At 38.8% G+C, this 21,375-nt stretch overlaps 1 protein-coding gene across 1 annotated transcript; it reads left to right on the top strand.

The window, feature by feature from the left end:
• Positions 1 to 18,805: 18,805 nt before the first annotated feature.
• Positions 18,806 to 21,065, top strand: LOC126916435 (DNA-binding protein inhibitor ID-2). Its single transcript, XM_050722276.1, has one exon. The coding sequence runs from the start codon at positions 19,374 to 19,376 to the stop codon at positions 19,755 to 19,757; it is 384 nt and encodes a 127-aa protein (XP_050578233.1). The 5' UTR covers positions 18,806 to 19,373; the 3' UTR covers positions 19,758 to 21,065.
• Positions 21,066 to 21,375: the final 310 nt, after the last annotated feature.

Genomic DNA, 21,375 nt, shown 5'->3' with positions numbered 1-21,375 from the left:
TGAATACTAATGTATTCGAATTTCTGTTTAGGAAGTAGATCGGATATTATTGCTTTTTATTGAATCAGACTGTACCGAGTGTTTTCAATATTCTTCGATATTTTAATTATTTTTTCACGTTGCTACCAACAATTCATCATTCAATTGTCCATTGCAGTCAAATCAATTACTATCGTTTAACACAACACCAAGCTTTCAAACGAATCTAGTACTTTCCGACGAATCATTGATAATAAAGAATATTTCAAATTTATTTCATTACTTTAAAATGCTTTATTTTTCCAATAATTCTTCGTCTTTCGTGTAATTAAAATTACGATTAAATTAAAAAATGACGATTCATTTATCGGGACAAATAAATTAAATTGTCCCCTGTTTATACGTTTCAACATGCTATACAGTATCTTCTACTTATCTTTGAAACATTAAGACCGTAACCTTTAATATATATCTACATAGTCATCCATACCAACGTGATTTTTTCCCAAAGTTCATATTTTTGCCAATTTTGCCAAAATCAAAATACCCGTAACTCTTCGTCGCGATAAATTTAATTGTTCCAATATCAAGATCACCTAAGTTCGGACATAATTTATGCAACTACATGACGACATATAAAATCATAAGATATCGAAATCTAAATATCACAGCACCAGTATCTACCAGATCCATCTACTTTAACCACCAGCCAACCCCCTGAACATCAGAATCCGCAAGCTTCATCCATCAAACATTTCCACCAACCGTATCTCGTTCGATTGCCCCGACCATAAATCCAACAGTGAATCCTTCATTTTCCGCTGATCGCGCAGCAGAGACGAGCCACAAACGATAAAGTCTCTCTGGTTTCCTTGGTTTTTTCTGAAACGAAAGAATCGCCGGCGGCAGCCTTGCACGCGCGCACGCCTCGTCGGCGGCGTAAATTTATTCGCGCGAGTGTACGACCGAGCGTGTATACGAGGTGAGTACCTACGCATGCTATCGCGACGAGCGACGGACGCGATGCGGCAGGAAGCACACGATTACCGGCTCGCTTTGGGGTCGTTCGCGGCCGGTGCGTGCGCGCCAGCTGCAAGAGATGCGAGAGCAGTTTCACCGGTCCGCAATCGTGCCGTCCCGATTTCCAAGGGGCGAGCACGCGAGTACGCTAATTATAGGTGTGGGTACGTTCTCTAGCCTTTCTTCGCGACAAATCGTACTTAGGAGAGCGCATCGTACGGCGACGAGCGATCTTATTATCGTTGGATCGAACAATGAGAACGTTGATCTATGATCGAGTTTATCGACGAACCACGACTCTCGTCCAAGTTTCGCGCGATAATAGATGGACTCCTGGGCACACCTGACTTCGTCGTTCGGTCGACACTGCCGCGTAATTACGTGAAATATCGAGCTATCTCGGGAATTTTAATGGCTGTACGTTCTGCCGTGGTAGTTTGTTGTTGGTGGCTTGAGAAGTAATTCGCGTGGAGGTGTTTCAATAGCGATACCGTAAGATGCTATCGAAGAAGAATGTTCAATTTTATTTATATATTATATTTATATTTGTTATATTATTATATCGCAGAACTGGACAAATTATACGGGAAATATCTTTTTGGTTCGTTCTGCAGCTAGGAGTTTGGGAAAATAGGTCAAACTTCGTTTCGGGGCGTCACCTCTTGCTTAACTATTTTTGCATCTTCCGGCAGTAGTCGACTAGTAAAGACGAAATATCGCGATTTTTAATTTGCGAGTCCATTGGTACGAAAGTTATTGTCAATGTATGAATCGATTTGTCAAACATCATTTCGTATAAGGGTACTGACCGCCTTCCGGCTGCCGGAGAAATATATAGGGTGATTCATAAAAGCATGCCCACGTTTCAGTGAAGAAATTTATACAAGCAAAAGAAACGAGTAAAGAACGTCACATATGTTCGATATACCTTAGTTTTTGAGTTATCGATGATTAAAGAAAATATGCGAAATGACCGCCTCGTGTCTCAGCAGACGCTACTCCACGAACGCACTCATAGAACTGATTTCCGCACTCGCTCCAAAATACCACATATTCTTCAAATAGTCCGAAATCCATCTGGTACGAACATTATATGTAAACATTAGATAAGGTCTGTACGTAACTCGTACAGCAACGTGTGTCCGAGAAGGCCATATCGAATATTTTCTTTAATCTCTCGTACTCGAAAACTAAGGTATACCGGACACGTGTTCGTACGACACTTTACTTGCTTTCTTTCCGTAGATTCTCCTACCGAGATATGCACATGCATTTATGAATTATCCTGTATAGTCCAACCAATATTACACCGATAACACTCATAGTGTGAACAAAGACTAACGCTTTACGGCCTGTCTCCAATGCATAGAACAGAATATATCATACACAATACATTACGTATCATACAGACATTCTAATCTATTACAAATTCCGAGAAAGTTCAAATTTTATTTATATCGCGAAAGAAAAACTAGACGATAATTTATGAAACGTATAACAAATTTTAGTTCGCATACTTTGACCTTAAAAATTGTAAGTAACGCTTCGCAGAATTTATTTAATAATTAGGCCTAATTATTCAAACCATATAGTGGTCGTTTATTAATCAAAACTAGATCCTCCACTATCAATAAACCGATAAACCATTGTTATACAGAGAATGAAGATTTATAGAAAATAGAAATCATGGAAAGAGAGAAGGATTCGACGAAACTAGGTAATAACTTATAAAATACCATGTAGGAAACATTGCTCCTTCTACTTCGGCCTTAAGAATTCCATACAATATTCTTGCAAAACTTCTCGATAAATAGTAAATAGTGACCTAATTACCCAAACGGAGTTGTAAACTTTGATTAACCAAATCGAAATCCTCGAGCAGTAAACTGATGAACCTCCGTATAAAGACATCGCAATCTCTCCTAACGTCATACCGATCGCTCCATTTTTGAACGCGCCACATACTCATCTCTCATTGTTAGCGAGCGTTACGTGACTCTGAGCAATCTTTGCTCGCGCGATAGTTTTGTAAACGAAAAAAAAAAAAAGAAACGAAGGAGAGAAAGATTGTTCCCAGAGGCAACCGTAGTTTACCGCTCCGGAATGCGGAAAATCGGTACGGATCGTAAGCTCGATCGAACGATGCGTCGATCTTTAGCGTCGATATAATGGAAACGAAACTGCACCGTCATACGTCTAATTACGTAACCGACCTTTCAGCCTTTCGTTTATCATAAAGCGTTACGAAATGTTTTTGTGCAGACTCGACCTTCGTATCGAGGAGAAACGAGTATCTGCGCCAAAGATCGTGCGTCTGCTTTTTTTCTTCCACGTCCGATCCTCAGGCGCGAAGAAGTGCGTTCGATCGACCCGTATTCGTACACGTCGGCTTACGTTACATTCTCGCCTGCATTATCGCACGGTAGGTACTTACATATGTATGGACATGTGTCTATATATAGACATAGACATATGTAGGTACTTATGTATCATTCATTGATTCGTTTGGCGAGAAGAAGAGGATACCGAAATTGATAAACTTTAAGAATTTTATGTACTTGGAATTAGTAAATGGTTGTCCTTCGAGCAGATTTTGAGAAAACTTGACGAGATTTCGATTGAGTAAAATTCAAGCGATGAACTGTCAGAAATTAGTAAATGATAAAATGTTAGAATGGTTGTCGCTCGAATAGGAAATCGATGTCTGATATGTTTGTTTAAAAAAATGGAAAGATATTAGAATTCATGAATTTTAAGAATTTCACCAATTTTGAATTAAACAGATGACATCAAAACCGTTGTTCTTCGAGTAGATTTCGAGGAATATCTCATTTTAATTTGGTAAAATTGATAAACTGTAGAAAGTTAATGAATAATACAAGATTAGGATATGTAGCTATTCATCTAATAGGAAATTTGGTTTAATTTATGCTTGTTTGTTAAAAAAAAAAAAAAGAGAAAGATGGAACTATAATTGAGAGGATTTAAATATGTTAATAAATAAAAAATGAACGATTGTTAAATTCTGAAATATATAAAAATTAGTTTAGAATTAATAATGACAAGTTTGATATATTAGAAGTTCTACTACACGAAACGTACTCATACTAACTTAATTTATATTATCACGAAATACATACGTACAAACGACCATTCATTGGCCGTCGTCTGCGTGATGTTTGAAACGTCACTACCTCGTGAATTCTTCAGTCATTACGTGACTCAAATGTTCACGAAGAAAATCATCAAAGATCCAAAACAATGGATGAAATGAATTCTTTTCCCTTTTCTTTCAGATCACTTGAATTATATGATTGTTGCGATAGGTGTAACACCTGGTGGCTTAATTAAAAGAAGTGCGAGACGACTCGATAAAATCGCATCGCGACGCACCTGTTTATCGCGAACAGTCTTCTATCGAATCTCTGTCTAGTTAAATCTATTTCGATATTTATCCAGATTCAAAATTCATGTCAGATTATAGATACTTGCGTCACCACATTGAGTTCATTCATTTGTACGAATGAAGCCGAGGTTGGAGTAAAGTACATCTTTTATCGAGTATTTTCCTACGATTTCTTGTCTTCATAAACTGTCTTGGTGTTGCGAGACGGAGAAAGATTATACGGCAGATTCGTTAATATTCCCAGTATTCTATCTAAAGGATAAATAATTCCATTGAAGAGATTTATACTATTTATCGTATTAGATGACGAGTGTAGCAGACTAATCGCAATTTACATTAATAACGGTAGTATTATTCAGATTCGTTCGGAATTTTAGATTCTTTAGTGTTTCAGATTTATAAAAAATTCAAAGGATCGTTATTTAACATTAGGAATACTATTCGTGAAATATTTGAAACTTCTCTTACACGTTTAAAACTATTGACGCTATACTTGATGTCATTAATAACGAGAATCTTCGAATTTAAAATAATTGCAAAGCGACATTAACTAGCCTCGACAACGTATGATCACGTGGTAATCCGGTGTCGTAGTTTTCCTACAACGTCCTATCGATATCTATTCACGGAGCTAAGCAGAAAAATCGTTGGCTGTAAACAAACAACGTAGACAGCGTCGAGGAAAGTAGCTGAAAAAAAAAAATAACAGAAAAATGGTGTCGAGTGGTTTATCGAAATCCGACATAGATATCGCGATTCGACGAAACTTCGTAGAATTTCGGTTCACCTGTACCGAAGGTGTACTTACACGCGTAATCGTGATTCCTTATCGCAATACCTAGATAAGCCGATTCTTTTGCCACGAACGGAACTCCTTCAAGTGCGTGGTCAGTACAGCTGACCGAAACACCTGGGCGAGCGTCGATCGATTCCGTCAAATCATTTCCTTTCGGTGAATCACAAACCAAATCGCGTACACAATCGTGCACCTCCGAGTAGGTGTGACTCAATTTCTTTCGCAGTCACGACCATCTTCTTTCTCTGCTAATGCTCGTTCGTTCGTTCGTTTTGCATTCTGGCACGTAGCTTGTTTTCGCGCCACGTAAATTTCAACGATTACATTTCACTCGACACGTGCACCACTCGAGGCTGGCGAAGATGTTCCTTGTCCGACGGCGGTGAAGTTTCGAAAGCGCACGCTATTTCGAGGACCGCGAACGTTTATCGAGATACATAATCATTTATTAATAGGATGATGGCTGGAGAAACGTAAAAGGACGTGACATTTACCGAGAGACGTATTTATATGTATGGGTACCTGTTAAGTTGAGAATTTGGAGCAACTAGCTTATGTAAGTGTGGTTCTTCGCACTCTCCAATTTGTTGGATTGGGTTTGATTTTAGGACCGGTATTCGCATCGTTGAAAGAGTATTAAGAGATATAAATGGTTTTAAGAAAGCAGTGGACTTTGGTTATGAAGGTTTAATTTTAGAGAATTATGATTTAGAGTGGATTAGAGTCAGCTTTCGATCGAAATTTCGATCAAAGATATTTTACTTCACTCGTTGCGTTATAAATGTAATCTTAACGGGACAATAGAGAAGATAATACAATAAAAACAAATAAATATGGAAACAAATAAAATGGATTACGCGAAAGAAAACTTTACAGGATACGAAATCGGAACGTATATTGGTAGAGAAATAGATTGTTGAATATCTAAAACTAAAAGATTAGAGTATTTTTTGATACTCTATCTATCTAACATTTTATACGTAGAGATTCTTTTTTTCCTTTGTGGGAATTGATTACTAACAGAAAAAATCATTTAAGTAAGTACCGCTATTTACTTGGACGTCATACGTGTCGTAAACGTCGAGTGACAAATAAGTTGTAAAGTTCGGAGGGAGGAAACACGAGGTACGCAGAAGACCAAAGAACGCTGGACAAGTTGAAGTACAGTAAAAGCAACGTCGACATAAGGTTATAGATAATTTTGTATATACTGCGTCAAGAATCACATAATGATGACATGTTAATTATTCTTGGAATATGTACGTACCATCGTATTTACGTGATACTCGTACGTTCGATATTCGTTCGAAACAGTCCACAGAACGGTTAGCTTAAGAAACCTTTATATCATATGCAAATTTCTTTCCATACAAGCCACTTAATTTTACATTCTGCAATTTTAATTACGACACACACGCGTTTTTAATTTACTTATTCAATGAAAATATTCGTGTACTACATAACGATCTTTAAAGAATAAAAATAATTAAAGACAATTTCACGTAATCTTATCGCAAGGTTGCCTCATACAGAATGCTCTATGAACAACTGACATATACGATTGCAGTTTGCCATTTCATCATTCACAAGAATTTACGTTGAACTCCTTTGAGAAAAGCCTAGATCGTACGTTTCTTTCATTTTTAATATTTCTTTACTGTTGGTCGTGAGCCTCTTTATCGTGATATCTTGTCTTTTTCTTGGTGCGTTTATCTCGATAGAGCTTGTCTGATAAAGTGCATCTTCATGTATATACACGTACACGCGATTCGACCGCGTGGTATATAACGAAAAATTACGTAATAGCTTTGTTGTTTCCCTAAAAAACATTTTATCGCTTACGCAAACCCATTCTCGCGTAATTAGTTCAGGTGTTTTCTCGTGAAGCAGCAAATAATTCGCTTACTTGAGATACGATATTCTGTTTACGTGCTTAGTCGTGCTACTGTACGTGATTCTTTTGCGTATCATATGCGTTAGCGAAGATTTGCTTTTTTCGCAAATTCTTGCGACGAAATATTTTTCGAAAATTATTTGTCGGAAATAATTAGTGTACGTTTTGCCATCGTTATTTATTAAATTTTTACCACTAAATACTACTCTTCTTTAATAACTCGAACTTTACAAAATTTGTACAATTATATATTAGTTACGATACAATAAGGTATTATATAAAATAGTAACAAATGGAAAGATAGATACGTACCTAATATTATGAGGAATAAATAAATGATTAAAAAATAAATCTATGTATATCTTATCAAAAACACGAATGGAACAAGGATGAGAATAGATTCACAGTACACATGAACTTTTACGTTAAGAAAGCTTGCTATCGTTTTTTGAATCTCGTCTAATTTCGTATTACAAAATGCAAAGCAAATATTCATACCCTTGCACATAATGATACACGCACGTATATTTAGAAACAAAAAGTTTTCAGCTTCTTCGACGATTAGAGATCGCCGAAGATACCGCTCAATGGAAATATTTCCAAATAAATAGCTAGCTAACGTGTTGATCAAAGCGACCAAATCGATGTGACGTCGTTCAGTCACCTGGAATACCAAATATTAATATAACCGTACTTGCGAATTTTAACACGAACGTTGAATATTGCGATACGAATATCGCATATGCAGCATAACAAACATAGCGTCGCTTTCGAAATTCCTCTGGTTCACTCCGAAAACCGACGTGTCGTGAATGTCGTTCTCGGAAACGGTACACCGGGGAAAATCTATGATTTTTACAAAAACAGGCCACGTAGCCAACGCCGTGATCGTTCATGAATCATTCATAATGCATGAGATAATAGCGACGAGCAGTTTGAAGTCACCCGTTGACGAATGCGTCCGCAGCGGCTGTGCGTTTCCACGCGCAAGACCGACAAAGAACAGACGCGTTTCGTTTCGTCCCATTCAAAAGGTCTATGGATTCCTGGTGAAATCGGTAAATCACGAAGAAAACGTGGCTTTTTGTACGCCGGACAGATAACCCTTTCTTTCTTCCAACTTATGGAAAATGATTCTTTTGTGCCTAAAAAATAATGCGCATACTAATAGAATCGGTACTTGTACGTTGCAACGAATAATATCGTATTGAAATTGGAACGGGGAATAGAAACAACCAACTATTTTATTGGTGATAAGAGGAGAAGTCGAAGGGATTGTAACAACAAAGAGACAGCTGCATTCTGTATGCCTATATTTTTGATCGTACATATGTCTTGTGAAGAAGAATATACAGGGAGTCCCAAACTTAAACAGTCTTGATTTACGGGAAAAAAGAAGGAAGAAATGTTATATAAAGTTTGTCGATAAACGCTTTCTTTCATGACTATACACAGATATTGTATGCATTTTCCATCACAGCACACACGAGTTGGGTTGGAAAAAATAATCCTGCGTCGTTAATAATTATGGAATATAATAATACAATAAAAATGATTACCTGGTACTTTTAATTTCATATTTCAAAATGTTGCCCTTGTGTTCGGATACAAGCAAAGGATCAACGAACAATTATTGACCTTTGATAGCTGCGTCATTACCTACTTCATGCGCACAGTATTCCTTTATTTCTCTGTGACAGTGCGTTTATTGACAAACTTTGTGTAACATCTGTTTCGGATTTCTGCCAGCAGATTAGACTCTCGCAGTTGGGATTTCCAAGTTTGGAACACTCTCTACATATGGTCCGTAGTAGGTAGAAAGTCATAAAACGTTATAAAACTATAAATTATAATTTATGATACAATTCCATTATGAAAACACATGTATAACGAACCAGGCTTTACGCTGGAACTAAGCAGCTTCAGATGCTCGAACCGACGATGCAGATGGCGAATTTAAAGACGATATCGTTCGATTTAGTTTTAGTTGAAACGTTGTGCGCGTGTTCATTACCTAATCATACTAATTACAACAAATTTATTTCTACTTTATTGAATACTTCTTCTCCTTTCTTTGATATAAAGGGAAAAGGTCGTTATTACTCGTAATTTGTAATATTCAAATTGTATTTTTTAGAAATTAAAAAAAGATCCAATATTCGATGATTATATTTAAAGATTCGATGGTATCATATTCAACGGTTCAATAGCAATATTAAAAATTTATTACTGACGATATTAGTTCACTATGAATAATTCAAATAGCTTCTTCTTCGGTTAAATTATATTAGTCACTTTATTTATAGTACAATATATAAGTAGGAATCATAAAATTATAATCGTAATATAGTAGAAGATAGATGATATATTCGAGGAATTATGATAGCAATTATAATTCTCGAATCGAGCCGAAAACGTCACTGTGCAAACGTCAAACATACATAATACAACGTAATATATTCGTCGTTTAATTATTCCAGCCGAGTCGAACGAAATCACATTCGATACACGAACGATACAATTTAGACAGAAATTAAACGGTATAAGTAGAATCGATTTGTAAAGTTTTCCGTGTCTTCTCTGCTAATTAAGATACGATAATGATATTTTATTAACAAAGGACAAATATAATCCACCATGAATCATTTTATTCTATATTTTACATCGTAATAACCGACCACAGAATGTAGGAGGTTAATCGTAATTTCGCTCTCCTCCGCGTTGATTTATGTTAATTACCCGAAGACAGGTGAAGCATGGGATGCGTACGTATAAATTTCCTCTGTCCCATTTTCCAGTGGTACCGCAAGTGGCACCGACTGTCAACGGCAGCAGAGGCGACCAAGCTGTTTTTATTCTGGAATCCCCGTGAAATGACGGATTTCTTCCTTTTCAGCTAATCGAGGACGAATCGCGAAGCAAATAAAAGGGGCGAGGCGCGATCGATGAATTCACGCTCTGATTGACGCTGTTCCAAAGCGTACAACGAAACTGCATTTCGAGTATTCGTGTTGGATCGTGTTTGCATGTCACAACGATTCTCTGCATTCGATTGGTGATTTTACGTCGAAACGGTACCTGGATCATTCGCTCGATTTCTCATTTTTCTTTTTATTTTCATTTTTACTTCCATATGACGTTCTTTCGACGGATCATTTTCTCCGACCTTTTTGCATTTTGCATTTCCCCAACATGTTTGCATATCGCAACGATCCTCCATATGATTCGTAATTTTACGACCGAAAGCTCGATTTTTTTTTTTCTTATTTCTGTAAATATAAAGTTCTTTCGAAAGATCTTCTTCAACCTTTTCGTATTTTACATTTCCTCGATATATTCGCATGCTACGATGATTCTCCATTCGATTCGTGATTTTACGTGGAAACGGTACCTCGATCGCTCGTCCGAGTTTTCTTTTTATTCCTCAGTTACTTTATTACTCCCGTATAACGTTCTGCCGAAAGATCATTTTCCTTTTTTCGATCATCTTGCATTTCGCATTTCTCCGATATATTTGCATATCACAACGATTCGTGTTTTTACATCGAAACCGTACGTACCTTCGTCGTCCGTTCGACTTTCCTATTTCTTCTTTATTTTTACTTTTTACTCCGGCGTAACGTTCTTTCGAAAGATCATTTTCTCCAACCTTTAACGACACGAAGTTTATCCTTATTTGCATTCATGGCTGTACCGTGTGCAGTTGAAAACTACAGCTTGATCGGTCTCGCTAACCAGATCGCGTTTTATAAGATTCGCCACGATCGTTATATGTATACGAACAAGTATCTATCTGTCTCTGTTACCAACGCGATAGTACCATCGAACGACACGCATTCTCGTTCCCTCGGAAAAGTCGTCGAGCAATTACTCGATAATTTATACGACTCGTTGGTGCACCTCTTCGCGGCGTAAAATGGCCGATTAACTTGTCCAGGCTCGAAAAAGATTTATGTAATGCGTACACGATTACGGTTTATTTAAAACCGTGCGTTGCGCGTTCTATTGCGTCTGGTCACGGTTAAAAACATCGAACTGATATCGGCCCCGGAGGAATGTCGCAGTTATTTTCGATCCAATTCCAGTTCAGTTCCTCGTTACGTATGAAAGCGACTCGATTGCAAATTGTATCGGGTCGCAGTCAATGGCACGTCATCGATGATTTACATAATCTAATTTATAGTTACGTGTCTGGCTCTTATCTTTTGCTGATCTTGTACCAACTCGAGTCATCTTATCACCATTTTTTTTAACCTAGAAACCTTGATACCTTTTCTTTTATTCCTGTTACCATGATATTTCCTTTCAGTGTAGCAGCGATAAAAATATCGTTTAAGTAACGTTATGGTAAAGTTCAAGCTTTATAAACGTTGATCTAACGGCATTGGTGTTAAGTACGTGTAGTTGGTGTAAATCAAAATGATAGAAAATATACTTAGCTCGTTAACCTGTTATTTACGTCTTCGTAGAAACGCAGTGACGCATAAGGTGAAGGGCTAGTAATTAAAAGGCAAAGGTCTCGAATGACTGACGGCTAATATACAAAATATTTCGAAAAGTTACGATGCGTTGACATTTATAATAGATAGTTACAATCGTGTCGTATCGTATTGTGACAAGCTGGTATCGAAGAGAGATCAGCAGGATCAATTCGCAATCTTTCACGGTAACTTGATCTATAGATTTGAAAGGATACGTAACGGAGAAATTTTATCATGATTTTTGTAAAATATATACTTCCCTTGCCTTATGGATTTTTTCTATATAACTTTCCTCTTTTTCTTTTTATTTCTCTGATACAAGTCTCACGCTATAATTTTCGCTGTATTATTATTGAAGTACGCTATCTAAAATTTGAAATCTCCATGTGTTTCATAGAAATGAAGAATTTAAAGAAAAAATCAAGTTGCAATTCCCCATACAAGATACTATCGAGACTAAAGAATATTATTGATATTTGTAGCATTAAATTGATATTAAATATCAATTGATATTAAATATTAATAGATATTAAATTAAATTTGAAATTAATAATAAAATTAGCAGGTGATTTATTATATACTCTGATGACGTTTTATTCTTTTTAATTCCCATAGAATTGATGTAATAAAGAATTTTACAAAACGCAAATCGTACCTACGGCTAAACATAAGATATTTACTTAATGAACCAGATAATGAAGTATGTTCTCATGTATACCGTTTTTTTAAAAGATGTAACATCCAAATTTAAGCTTCCTACAATTGGCGCTTAAAATCTCATTTGCCTCGAGAAACGGCAAACTTACAATACAAAAACTTGATGTAAAAGTTAATGTAAAGCCATACAACTCTTTACAAATTTTTAGGGGCTTAAGAATAGAAGAAAACAACTGGATAAGTAATTTTACACTTTTGATTAGATAGTACGTTTTAGCACATCTATATTTCCAATCGACCAGTTACGTAACAAGTATGTTACCCTGTTCGCCGGGGTTAATTTCGAATGACACTCGAGCTATCCAGAGTCAATGAAGATCCGGTGCTCGTGAGACGAGCTACGTGTCCGGCATTCGAGTGATTTCCTCGGCTCGCGTTAGTATTCCGTAGAATTTCCACGTAACGCGTTACTATTCCGGTTTCTAACGGCGGACATTGAGCTTTTTTTTTCTCGTTGAAAACTGCTCAGTTCAGAGTGTAGATTGGCTGATCGTCTAAACTAAACGACGATCCAAAAACGTGTCCAGCGAAACGACGCGTATAAGTGAGAGCCACGAGCTGAAAATAGGAACACGGGAATAATTATCTCGTGGATTTCAGTGGAAACTGAACGTTTCGGAGGGTAATTAACGATCGAGCAAGCGGTCGATGTCGTAACATATAAATCGAGAGTATAGCCTCGTTCCAGCTCCCGAATCACTTCAAGTTTGCGTTAATAGTTCATTCAGTTATTTGATATATAATTTTATCGAATTCGAGCCACCTGGCTTCAGGTGGATTTCTAATGGAAAATGGATGCTGGAAATGGCATTGAGAGAGATCGCGAAAGAAAGGAAACAAAAACACGAAGATAACAGTTATTGTTCCTTCGAGACAAAGAATAGTTGGAAGAATATTAGCTTCGAGAAACTTGAAAGGATATTTCAAGCGAAGTAAGATAATAGCTGCAAATTAGTAAAATGGTTTCAAGCTGCATTCTTGATCACACGCAGCTTGGAGTTAACCATCTTGACTAGCAAAAAACGAGGATAGAAATTGAAAAAGATACTTCGAGTCAAATAAACAGCAAGTAAGTAAAATAATTCCAGTTAAGTAATGATACACCGGCCGAACGAAACGTTTCTAGTCGACGTTTCTTTTATCCGTGACTATTCGACTCGTTAGAAAGCGTTGGAATATAGTAATTTACTTATCTCCCTTGGAACTTAATGCGAAGCTACATTTCTGATGCTAATTAAGCTCGTAACATATCCAGATAACCCCGGCGACTATAAACGTAAACGCGGTTTTTCGCTCGGTACACGTGTAACGAGAAACGGAAGCTTAAATAGAGACGCCGAAGGCGATCGATTGTAACAATTAATTAACGAAATTAAACGAGGTTAAAAGCGGGTGCTCGCGGTCGTTACCGGTAACTGGTGTTCTCCGACTCGCGATCCCGTAATGACAGATAAAGGAACAGCGTGCGCGGTATCCAGTTTCAATTACCGGGTACCACTTAATACTTTGCTTACGCGTAATAGAGCCACGATACCGGGGAAAAGTATAAATACACTTGGGCTAAAATGATACTGCCGGGCAGCGGTTTCGTCAGTTTATTTATTCCCAGGTCAAGGGAACTCCATTTCTTAAACTCGAAGGTCAAGAAGTCAATGAGATCCGGTTGCTCAGGTATGTAACCGCGCAAGTGCCCGAGTCTCACGGGCGTTTCGTTCGATTTTATTCCCTGTAATTTTCCATGGAATCTTCGTGCCGGTTAACGTTGACTCTGCATCGACAAACACCAACGATCTCTTCATCGAGATATCGTTCACGTTCGTCGAACTAACGACACTGATTATTATACGCGATCGTCATTGCTCGATAATCGTACGTACGCACCAAGTATGTTAGAAGGTGTGATTACTGCATTGTCAAGTTATGCGTTATTGTTTCGCGTTATTGCAAAAGGACGAAGATAAGCATCGAAAATTCCATGGTTTTAGTTCACCGCTCGTATGCAGATTAACTTACGCAAAATCGTTGATGGTATCTGATCGAGAAAGGGTGATGATTGATTTATGTCGATTAGATAAAATATGATTTATTAATAGCTTTTTTCCCCGTGATACAAAAAGCTGCTATAAATTGGAACAATTTTTTGTAAGATTTGTTTGATGGCGTAATAATGACTGATTATAGCTGCGCACTGACAGCAGCTGAAGTATTATGATTTGGCATCGAAATAAAAAGTCATTATACACATAATCTATACGAAGTCTTCGGATATCTATCTAAAAGAATAGCAAAAAGTTGAAAGATATTCAACAGCCTGATTTAACTTTAACTTCGCCTAAAGCTATAGTAAAAATATTAATTTTATATTTATAATTTTTATATAAAAATAGAAGGTTTATATGTAACGATATTTTCATACTAGCTGTTACTTATAATACAATAGAACTGATGTGCGCACAAGTATACTATATACACATATATAAATAATTATAATCAAAATGGTATGCTGAACATGAAGTAAGTACATTAATACGTTTCGACTTCAAAGAAAATCAACTTCAATCTTGCAAAAACACCCATACGTTCTTATTAATCGCAGAAAGAGAGAATCGAAACCCATCATTTTATGTTAAAAATATTTACCTAGGACTTGAAGTGCCTTTATCTTGCCATTCCATCGCGTTAACATGTCAGAACGTCACGGCGTCTTACATGCTACTTAGCGCTTTAATTACATCCACAATTCTTATTACCACATCATTTTCTATTTCTCCTCGTTATTCTTTTTTGCTCGTCTCGCGCTCCACCGACAGCTAAACGGAACATCCGGCGCGCGTCGTCGTCTGCAGCTCCTCGATTAGCAAAAGCTCGCGAATTACGTATTTCTTCCACGTTTACCGTTAACTCCCATATTCTTCCTCTCGATCGACTCGACTCACGCCTTCGCTTTTAGCCGAATGGAAAATCGCGGCTTCCAACTCGGCCAACTATTCCGTGATATCTAAAATCTTTATCACGACGAGATTTCACGCGCAATGAGGCGCGCTCCGTTACGCTTTGCATTTCCGATTATCACACTCGCATCTCTCTCAGCGTTCTCCGCTTTATACTCTCGCCGCGTGTTTCTCCTGAGCATAAACTTATTTTATCCGCTACAGCAGTATATTTACTTCTTTCTCGTTCTTAGAAATTCTACTCTTCTATTTTTTTTTTTTCTTTTTACCTGTTCGTCCAACATTCGACAAAGTTTGCTCGCGAAGATATTCAATCTTCTTCCTCGTTAGACATCGATGAAAAAACAGCTTTACCACGAAGCAGCTTTCTCACGAAGATCTCATCCTTTTCCGATACTAGATAACGTTATCTTCTATCTCCAGAGTTTTAATTTTCTTTCTATAGGAGAATGTTACGCGTGCTTGTTACGTGAGATGCTTCGTAACTGCTAGCTTCGATGAGAAAGCGATTTATGCGAGAAAATGAGATGTAAACACGAATAAGATTTTCTATATAAATTTGTTTTAAAGATAGGAGATTTTGAATGTTTAATAGGTACGTGAGTATTCGAGTGTAACTGTGCTTGACAAATTTCATCGCGATGTGTCATACTCGTGCATCATTTTCGTTCGACGATCGAATGTAAACGTACAAATGTTTTATCTGTTTGATTTTAACGTAAATATCGTTCATCTCTATCGAGAAATATTAAAAAAGTTTCCGAAATTCTAGAAATTTTAATCTTTTTCGACGTTCTCAACTGATAATGATTCGAGTGTACAGAAAACTCAGAAGTATATCTAGTTCGCTGAAATTCTGCAAACACCACTACTATCAAAATGAGTTCTAAAATACACAATTGCAGATGTGAACTTTGCTCTACATTTTGTATCATGTTGAACCCTGGGTTCTTTCGGTTCTTCACCGCCGCCGTGAACTTTGCACGGACATTAGCTACGTTCATAAACATAACCATGAGGCAAACTGGCCCACAGCGAATTATACTCAAGTGCGAACGTACCTAATCTTGATATATATTCATAAGCTTCATATATATCCTGACACTAGAACCTTGTTAGCTATTTTTCGTTGAGTTTTTTTTTAACTACATAGCTATTAACGAATTACTTCTTATTGAACTCTTTACCGAAGTTGAATACATTAGAAGATATAGAAAATAAACAAGTTCACGCTGTATGTACGTAATTTTGTGAGGATGAAATAATATGCAAGGCTGTTTTATTTAAAATCCCATGCATGGCGAAGTAATATCAGAGCAGCTACAGCGAAATAATAATTTTTACAAAAGTTGTATATCTGTTATATTCAAAAAGAGATTCTAACATCTAGTTCTAACATCAACCTTCCTCGTGTCATATATCCATTCTCTGTATATCATATAGGAAACTTCTTCGTATCCTCACCGCCGCGTTCGTGCAATCAGCACCGACTCACCCTACGAATCAGAGATCTCTCCCGCCTCCTCCTCCAACGCAATTTCGCCGAGACGTCTCGTGGGACTCGTATCCGAAACGTAGCGCATAATAAAGGACTCCGCTCGCTGTGTGTCCGTAGCGCCGGACAACGGATGGGTTCTTGTCCCGGCGACCGGTAACGAGACGCCGAAGTAACCAGAGAGTCGCGAGGAGCGAGAGCGAGATCGACGAACCGGCGATCGGAGGAAGACCACGAGAGCGTGGAGTCGTATGTATACGCGCTAGCACGCAAAGTCAAGAAGGCGAAAGAGTCTCGGCGCTGGGCACCTCGCGCATGTATACATATATGCGTGCACGTATATATAGATATGCTATACACGCGCGTACATATATAGAAAACCGTAGCCGGAATCATGGTGTACAGGTTGGCGGTGCACGGTGCCGCGAGAGCTCGTGAACCATGAGCATGCATGAGAGGACGGTGGTTGTCGTTGACGATGGTGGTAGTGAGACGACGCGAGTTGGTGATGGTGGTGGTAGCCGTGATGGCTAGTGGCTGGCGCCGCCGGACGTTCAACAATGGTCGTGTCTCCCCTTCCCCCCTCCCCGCGACCGCGTACAGCCGTGCAGCTCTCCCACCCCTCCACCCGCGCCTAGAACCCTTAGCGCGCACCCTCTCCTACCCCGCCACCACACCGCTATGCCTTTGCCCCCTCCCCTCAAGCGCCGCCGCCACCCGTGTCCCTCTCGTCGTGGGCAGCTTTAGCTTTAGCGGCGTCGCCCTTCTCTTCCACGCCCGGCTTGTCCCGCCGACGCCTCTGGTCCCATGGTCGTCAAACACCCCCGACTACGGTTGGCTTCGAGCCGAACGATTTTCGCTGGAACAAGCTCCATGGCCGGGGAGGAGGTGACGGAGATAGCGAGCAGGCGTCCAGCAGGAATTCCTGGCGGCGTTCCTGCTCGCGCCTTTCCGCGAATTATTCGTCGCCTCGGCTCACGATACGTGTACCCGTCCGCTTCTGTCGGATTTTCTTCCCTCTTTTCTCCTGTTTGTCTTGCCTCGTCCTTTTTCACCGCTTCTTCGGTTAGCTGCTGGCTACAGCTTGTGAATGGAATATAAGGGATGCCTTAAGGGGGTAACAGAACGTCGTTTGGAAGAATGACGAGATCGATGGTTTGGGAACGTGTTTGTACGTACAATATGGTGTTCGGTCGTTGTACAGGATTTTGGGTTATATAGAAGTTGTGTACACCTGGTATGGGTAAGGAAGTACGGTTGAAGTTCTTAGGTAGTTTGTATGACTTTGGGCTACATAATACGTATGCGATCATACCGCAGGAAATTAATCCGTGGAAAGAATATATTAATAGAAAGTGATATATCATGTGACACATTTTATACGTTACTATTTTGGTATTTCCGTACTGATTAAGAAAGCTGAATATTTGCTTTGTCTGTATTTGTAGCTATACATTGACGAATAAATTAAATTTACATATTTTGAAACGAATTACCTACGCGATATTCTGCCAATATGTATATCTCTTTTTATTAAACTACGTACCAAAATATATGGCGACAATTACAAGTCCTAAAGTTTAAAATAAAAAGAAGAAAGGAAAAATTAGATAAAAGAATCTTCAAATATAAATAAATATCAACATTCTTCTTTAATAAACCAATCTAGTCGACATTAAGAACAAAGCATCGATGCGACACGAATATCACTTTATACTTCTCAGTAAAATAATTTTTCTAAAGAAATCGACGCTCGGTTCACATGTACCGGCAAATAGCCCGCGCAATCGAGTACAGTGCAAACAAGATTATCATCGATTACATTATCTCCGATCGCAAATAGCGGCCATTTCTTTCAGTCGATTGAAAATAAAGAGAGAAAAAAAAAAAGAAAAAAGAAATTACCTATACATAAATATTTACCAAAAGTGCATATATAAATAGGTCAGATAACAATTCGTTTCGTGAGCGATTCGAGTCCAACGCTATTTTATTCGGGCAGCGATTGCGCCGTATGGATAGTGGAGGCGTCGCGGGTAGAACGGTACCGGGTGGGGGAAAGCTATATAAGCGCGCAGGTGAGGGGCGGAGGCCAGTTGATTTCGATCCGTCGAGCGTAACGTGTACGTTACAAGCAGTACGCTGCACGCTCTTTTCTTGCGCACTCGTTGCGTTCGGAAACAGAAAATTTCTCTTCTCGAATTAACAAACAGTTCGATCAAGGCGATGTTCAACGTGAGTGTAACTATCTTGCGATAACACAGACAGCCATAGAAATAGTGTGTGACGTTGGTGTTGTAAATCGTCAAACTTCACCGAAAGGAAAAAGGAGCGGCATACAAAGTGGACGGAATTAGAAAGAAGAACGAAAGACCAAGATCGCGCGAGTCTCTATCGCTATCTCGTGCGCTTACTTTGGTGGGTTGGTTCGATCGATAAATACACGGGGTGCGTGCACTGGCGTCCGGCAGATAAGCAGCCGCATATTTCGGAAAGTGTGCTGCCCGATCGAATTAATCGACGACCCACATCTTTTTTGCCGCTTAACTGCTGACTGTGTGCCGTTTAGCGAGCGAACTCTCGCGTCGACTGAAAATCGACCAGAAGTAAGAAACACGCATATACGCGTACGACATGAAAGCGATGGTGGTAAGCCCAGTGGGCGGCAGAGTACCGCCAAGTCGAGGTGTTCTGCACAGCAGCCTGGGCATCAACGGAACTCGTCGTGACCTGGAAGCAGAAGAAGTGGCCGCTTACCTAACGAAACTGAGATCCCTGGTGCCTGACATGCCGAGGAAACGGAAGTTATCCAAGCTCGAGGTTATCCAGAGGGTGATCGAGTACATCTGCGATCTTCAGACGACCCTGGAGGAAACGAACGTTCATCACGAATCCACCGTAGCGAAAACGACACCGAGGCAACCGTTGCAACCGTTGTTGAATGCCCCGACGACCGTTCCAACGACGACGACAACATCGTCAACATCCACGATCACCGGAATGGTCGCGGAACGGTGACCTGTATCGGCGAACGAGCTCCAGTGAGGTTCAGGTCGCTGCGAGCTTCTTGTCCTCGTGGGCTGACGGCTTGACCTCCGTGTTTCGACGTCGCGGGATTGTTCGAGTCATCTTCGGGGAGTTGAATCGAGAACTCGGCTCATTGTGGTAGCGTTTCACCGGAAGAACGTTGCTACAACCATGTTTTGTGCTCGTCTTCGACTGTATAGAGATTTCTTGAAGATTTCGAAGGTCCAGAAGGGAAACAGGGATGAAAGGTATCCTGATGTTCAGGTATTCGGGAGAAGAACGGGATTTTGTCAAGCGTTTCGAGAAAAGAGCGAGGACATCGAATAGGGATGCGCTCGACGTCTCGAGGCGGCGCGGCGCCTGAAGAGAAGAACGAAGACGACGTGAAAGAAGGACGACGAAGCGGGCCGATTACGGCCGATCTTAACTTCTTTCTTCGAGTAAAGATGTAAATACTTGTACATAGAACTCACCGCATTCCTCGCACGAGACCCCTTTTCTCATCTTTTAATCGATTCACTTCTTTTTTGATCCACCAAACTCTCTCCGCCTTCCGACCACCCTTCTCCGATTCTTATAATCCTCTCCTAATCCGAACTGTGTTACATGTGTCTCGTTTCTTGATATCGTAAACGACGATCGCGTTGTTCTTTTTTTTTTTTAATCATTCTCTTGTTACTTTGTTTCGTAACTCCGAATTGTAACATATAGGAAGATCGTTTCTTCGCATCGATTGATTTTATAATATTGCAACTATTCGTTTCGACAAGAAATTCCGATCGATTCTGATAGTTTAGTTCGAAATCTAGGAAATTTTTCTATAAATGTTCGTTTTAGAGGAACGAATGTATATTTAAGGATCGACGAAGATCGAAATCGAATTGATCACCTGCGTTTTAATTGTAAGTACCACCCCCTCGTCCCACAATCAGTCGTGAATGGATCGCCTTTCCTTTTCTTTCGTAGTTTTCGCGTGGAAGAGAAATGTTTATCATCGCGTTGATCAGAGCATGTATTATTTTGAACTCCCCCTTGTAGATAATAAAGCGAATTTATTTGTATTATGAATTATTACATTAATCGCAACGGTCGATTATATATTATTATTATTATTATATTATATTATTATTACATGATTATCATTGTTATTGCTTTTCATATTATAATTTAGAAATTTTCTCCGTAATTATTGTATATTCGCGAAGACTGAAAGGCTGTAAAGTGTAAGTATATTTGATGTGCGAGCTGGTTATGCTCGCTCGCGCGCGAAATAAAATACAAACTGTGTCCATACGATTACTTTTGTGTATACTATTTTCTCATCAACGATGATCCTTCCCCTTAACAGATTAGTTGATTAACGAAAAAAAAAAAAAAAAAAAATAAAAGATATCGTTTAAGCTGTAAAAAGCGTATAAAGAGGAAAATTGTAATTTCAACTAATTATATCGTGAAATGTCTTTTTTTTTCTTATAATGTAGAACAATGTTTGTCTTTATTTCGATTAATAATTACAAATAAAATTAGGACTGTTTCTATTTTTATGCTCGCCACTGTGCGCAACGCTGAAGAGAAATAAGAGAAGAGTCGTATATTTATGTAAGTAGTT

Source organism: Bombus affinis, chromosome 1 (assembly GCF_024516045.1).
Source record: "Bombus affinis isolate iyBomAffi1 chromosome 1, iyBomAffi1.2, whole genome shotgun sequence".
Classification (NCBI taxonomy): Eukaryota; Metazoa; Arthropoda; class Insecta; order Hymenoptera; family Apidae; genus Bombus; species Bombus affinis.
This window is presented reverse-complemented; position numbering and strand designations above follow the sequence as displayed.

Excerpts from the sequence above, each read along its gene's own strand:
- LOC126916435 (XM_050722276.1), top strand. The coding sequence starts at position 19,374 with ATGAAAGCGATGGTGGTAAGCCCAGTGGGCGGCAGAGTACCGCCAAGT.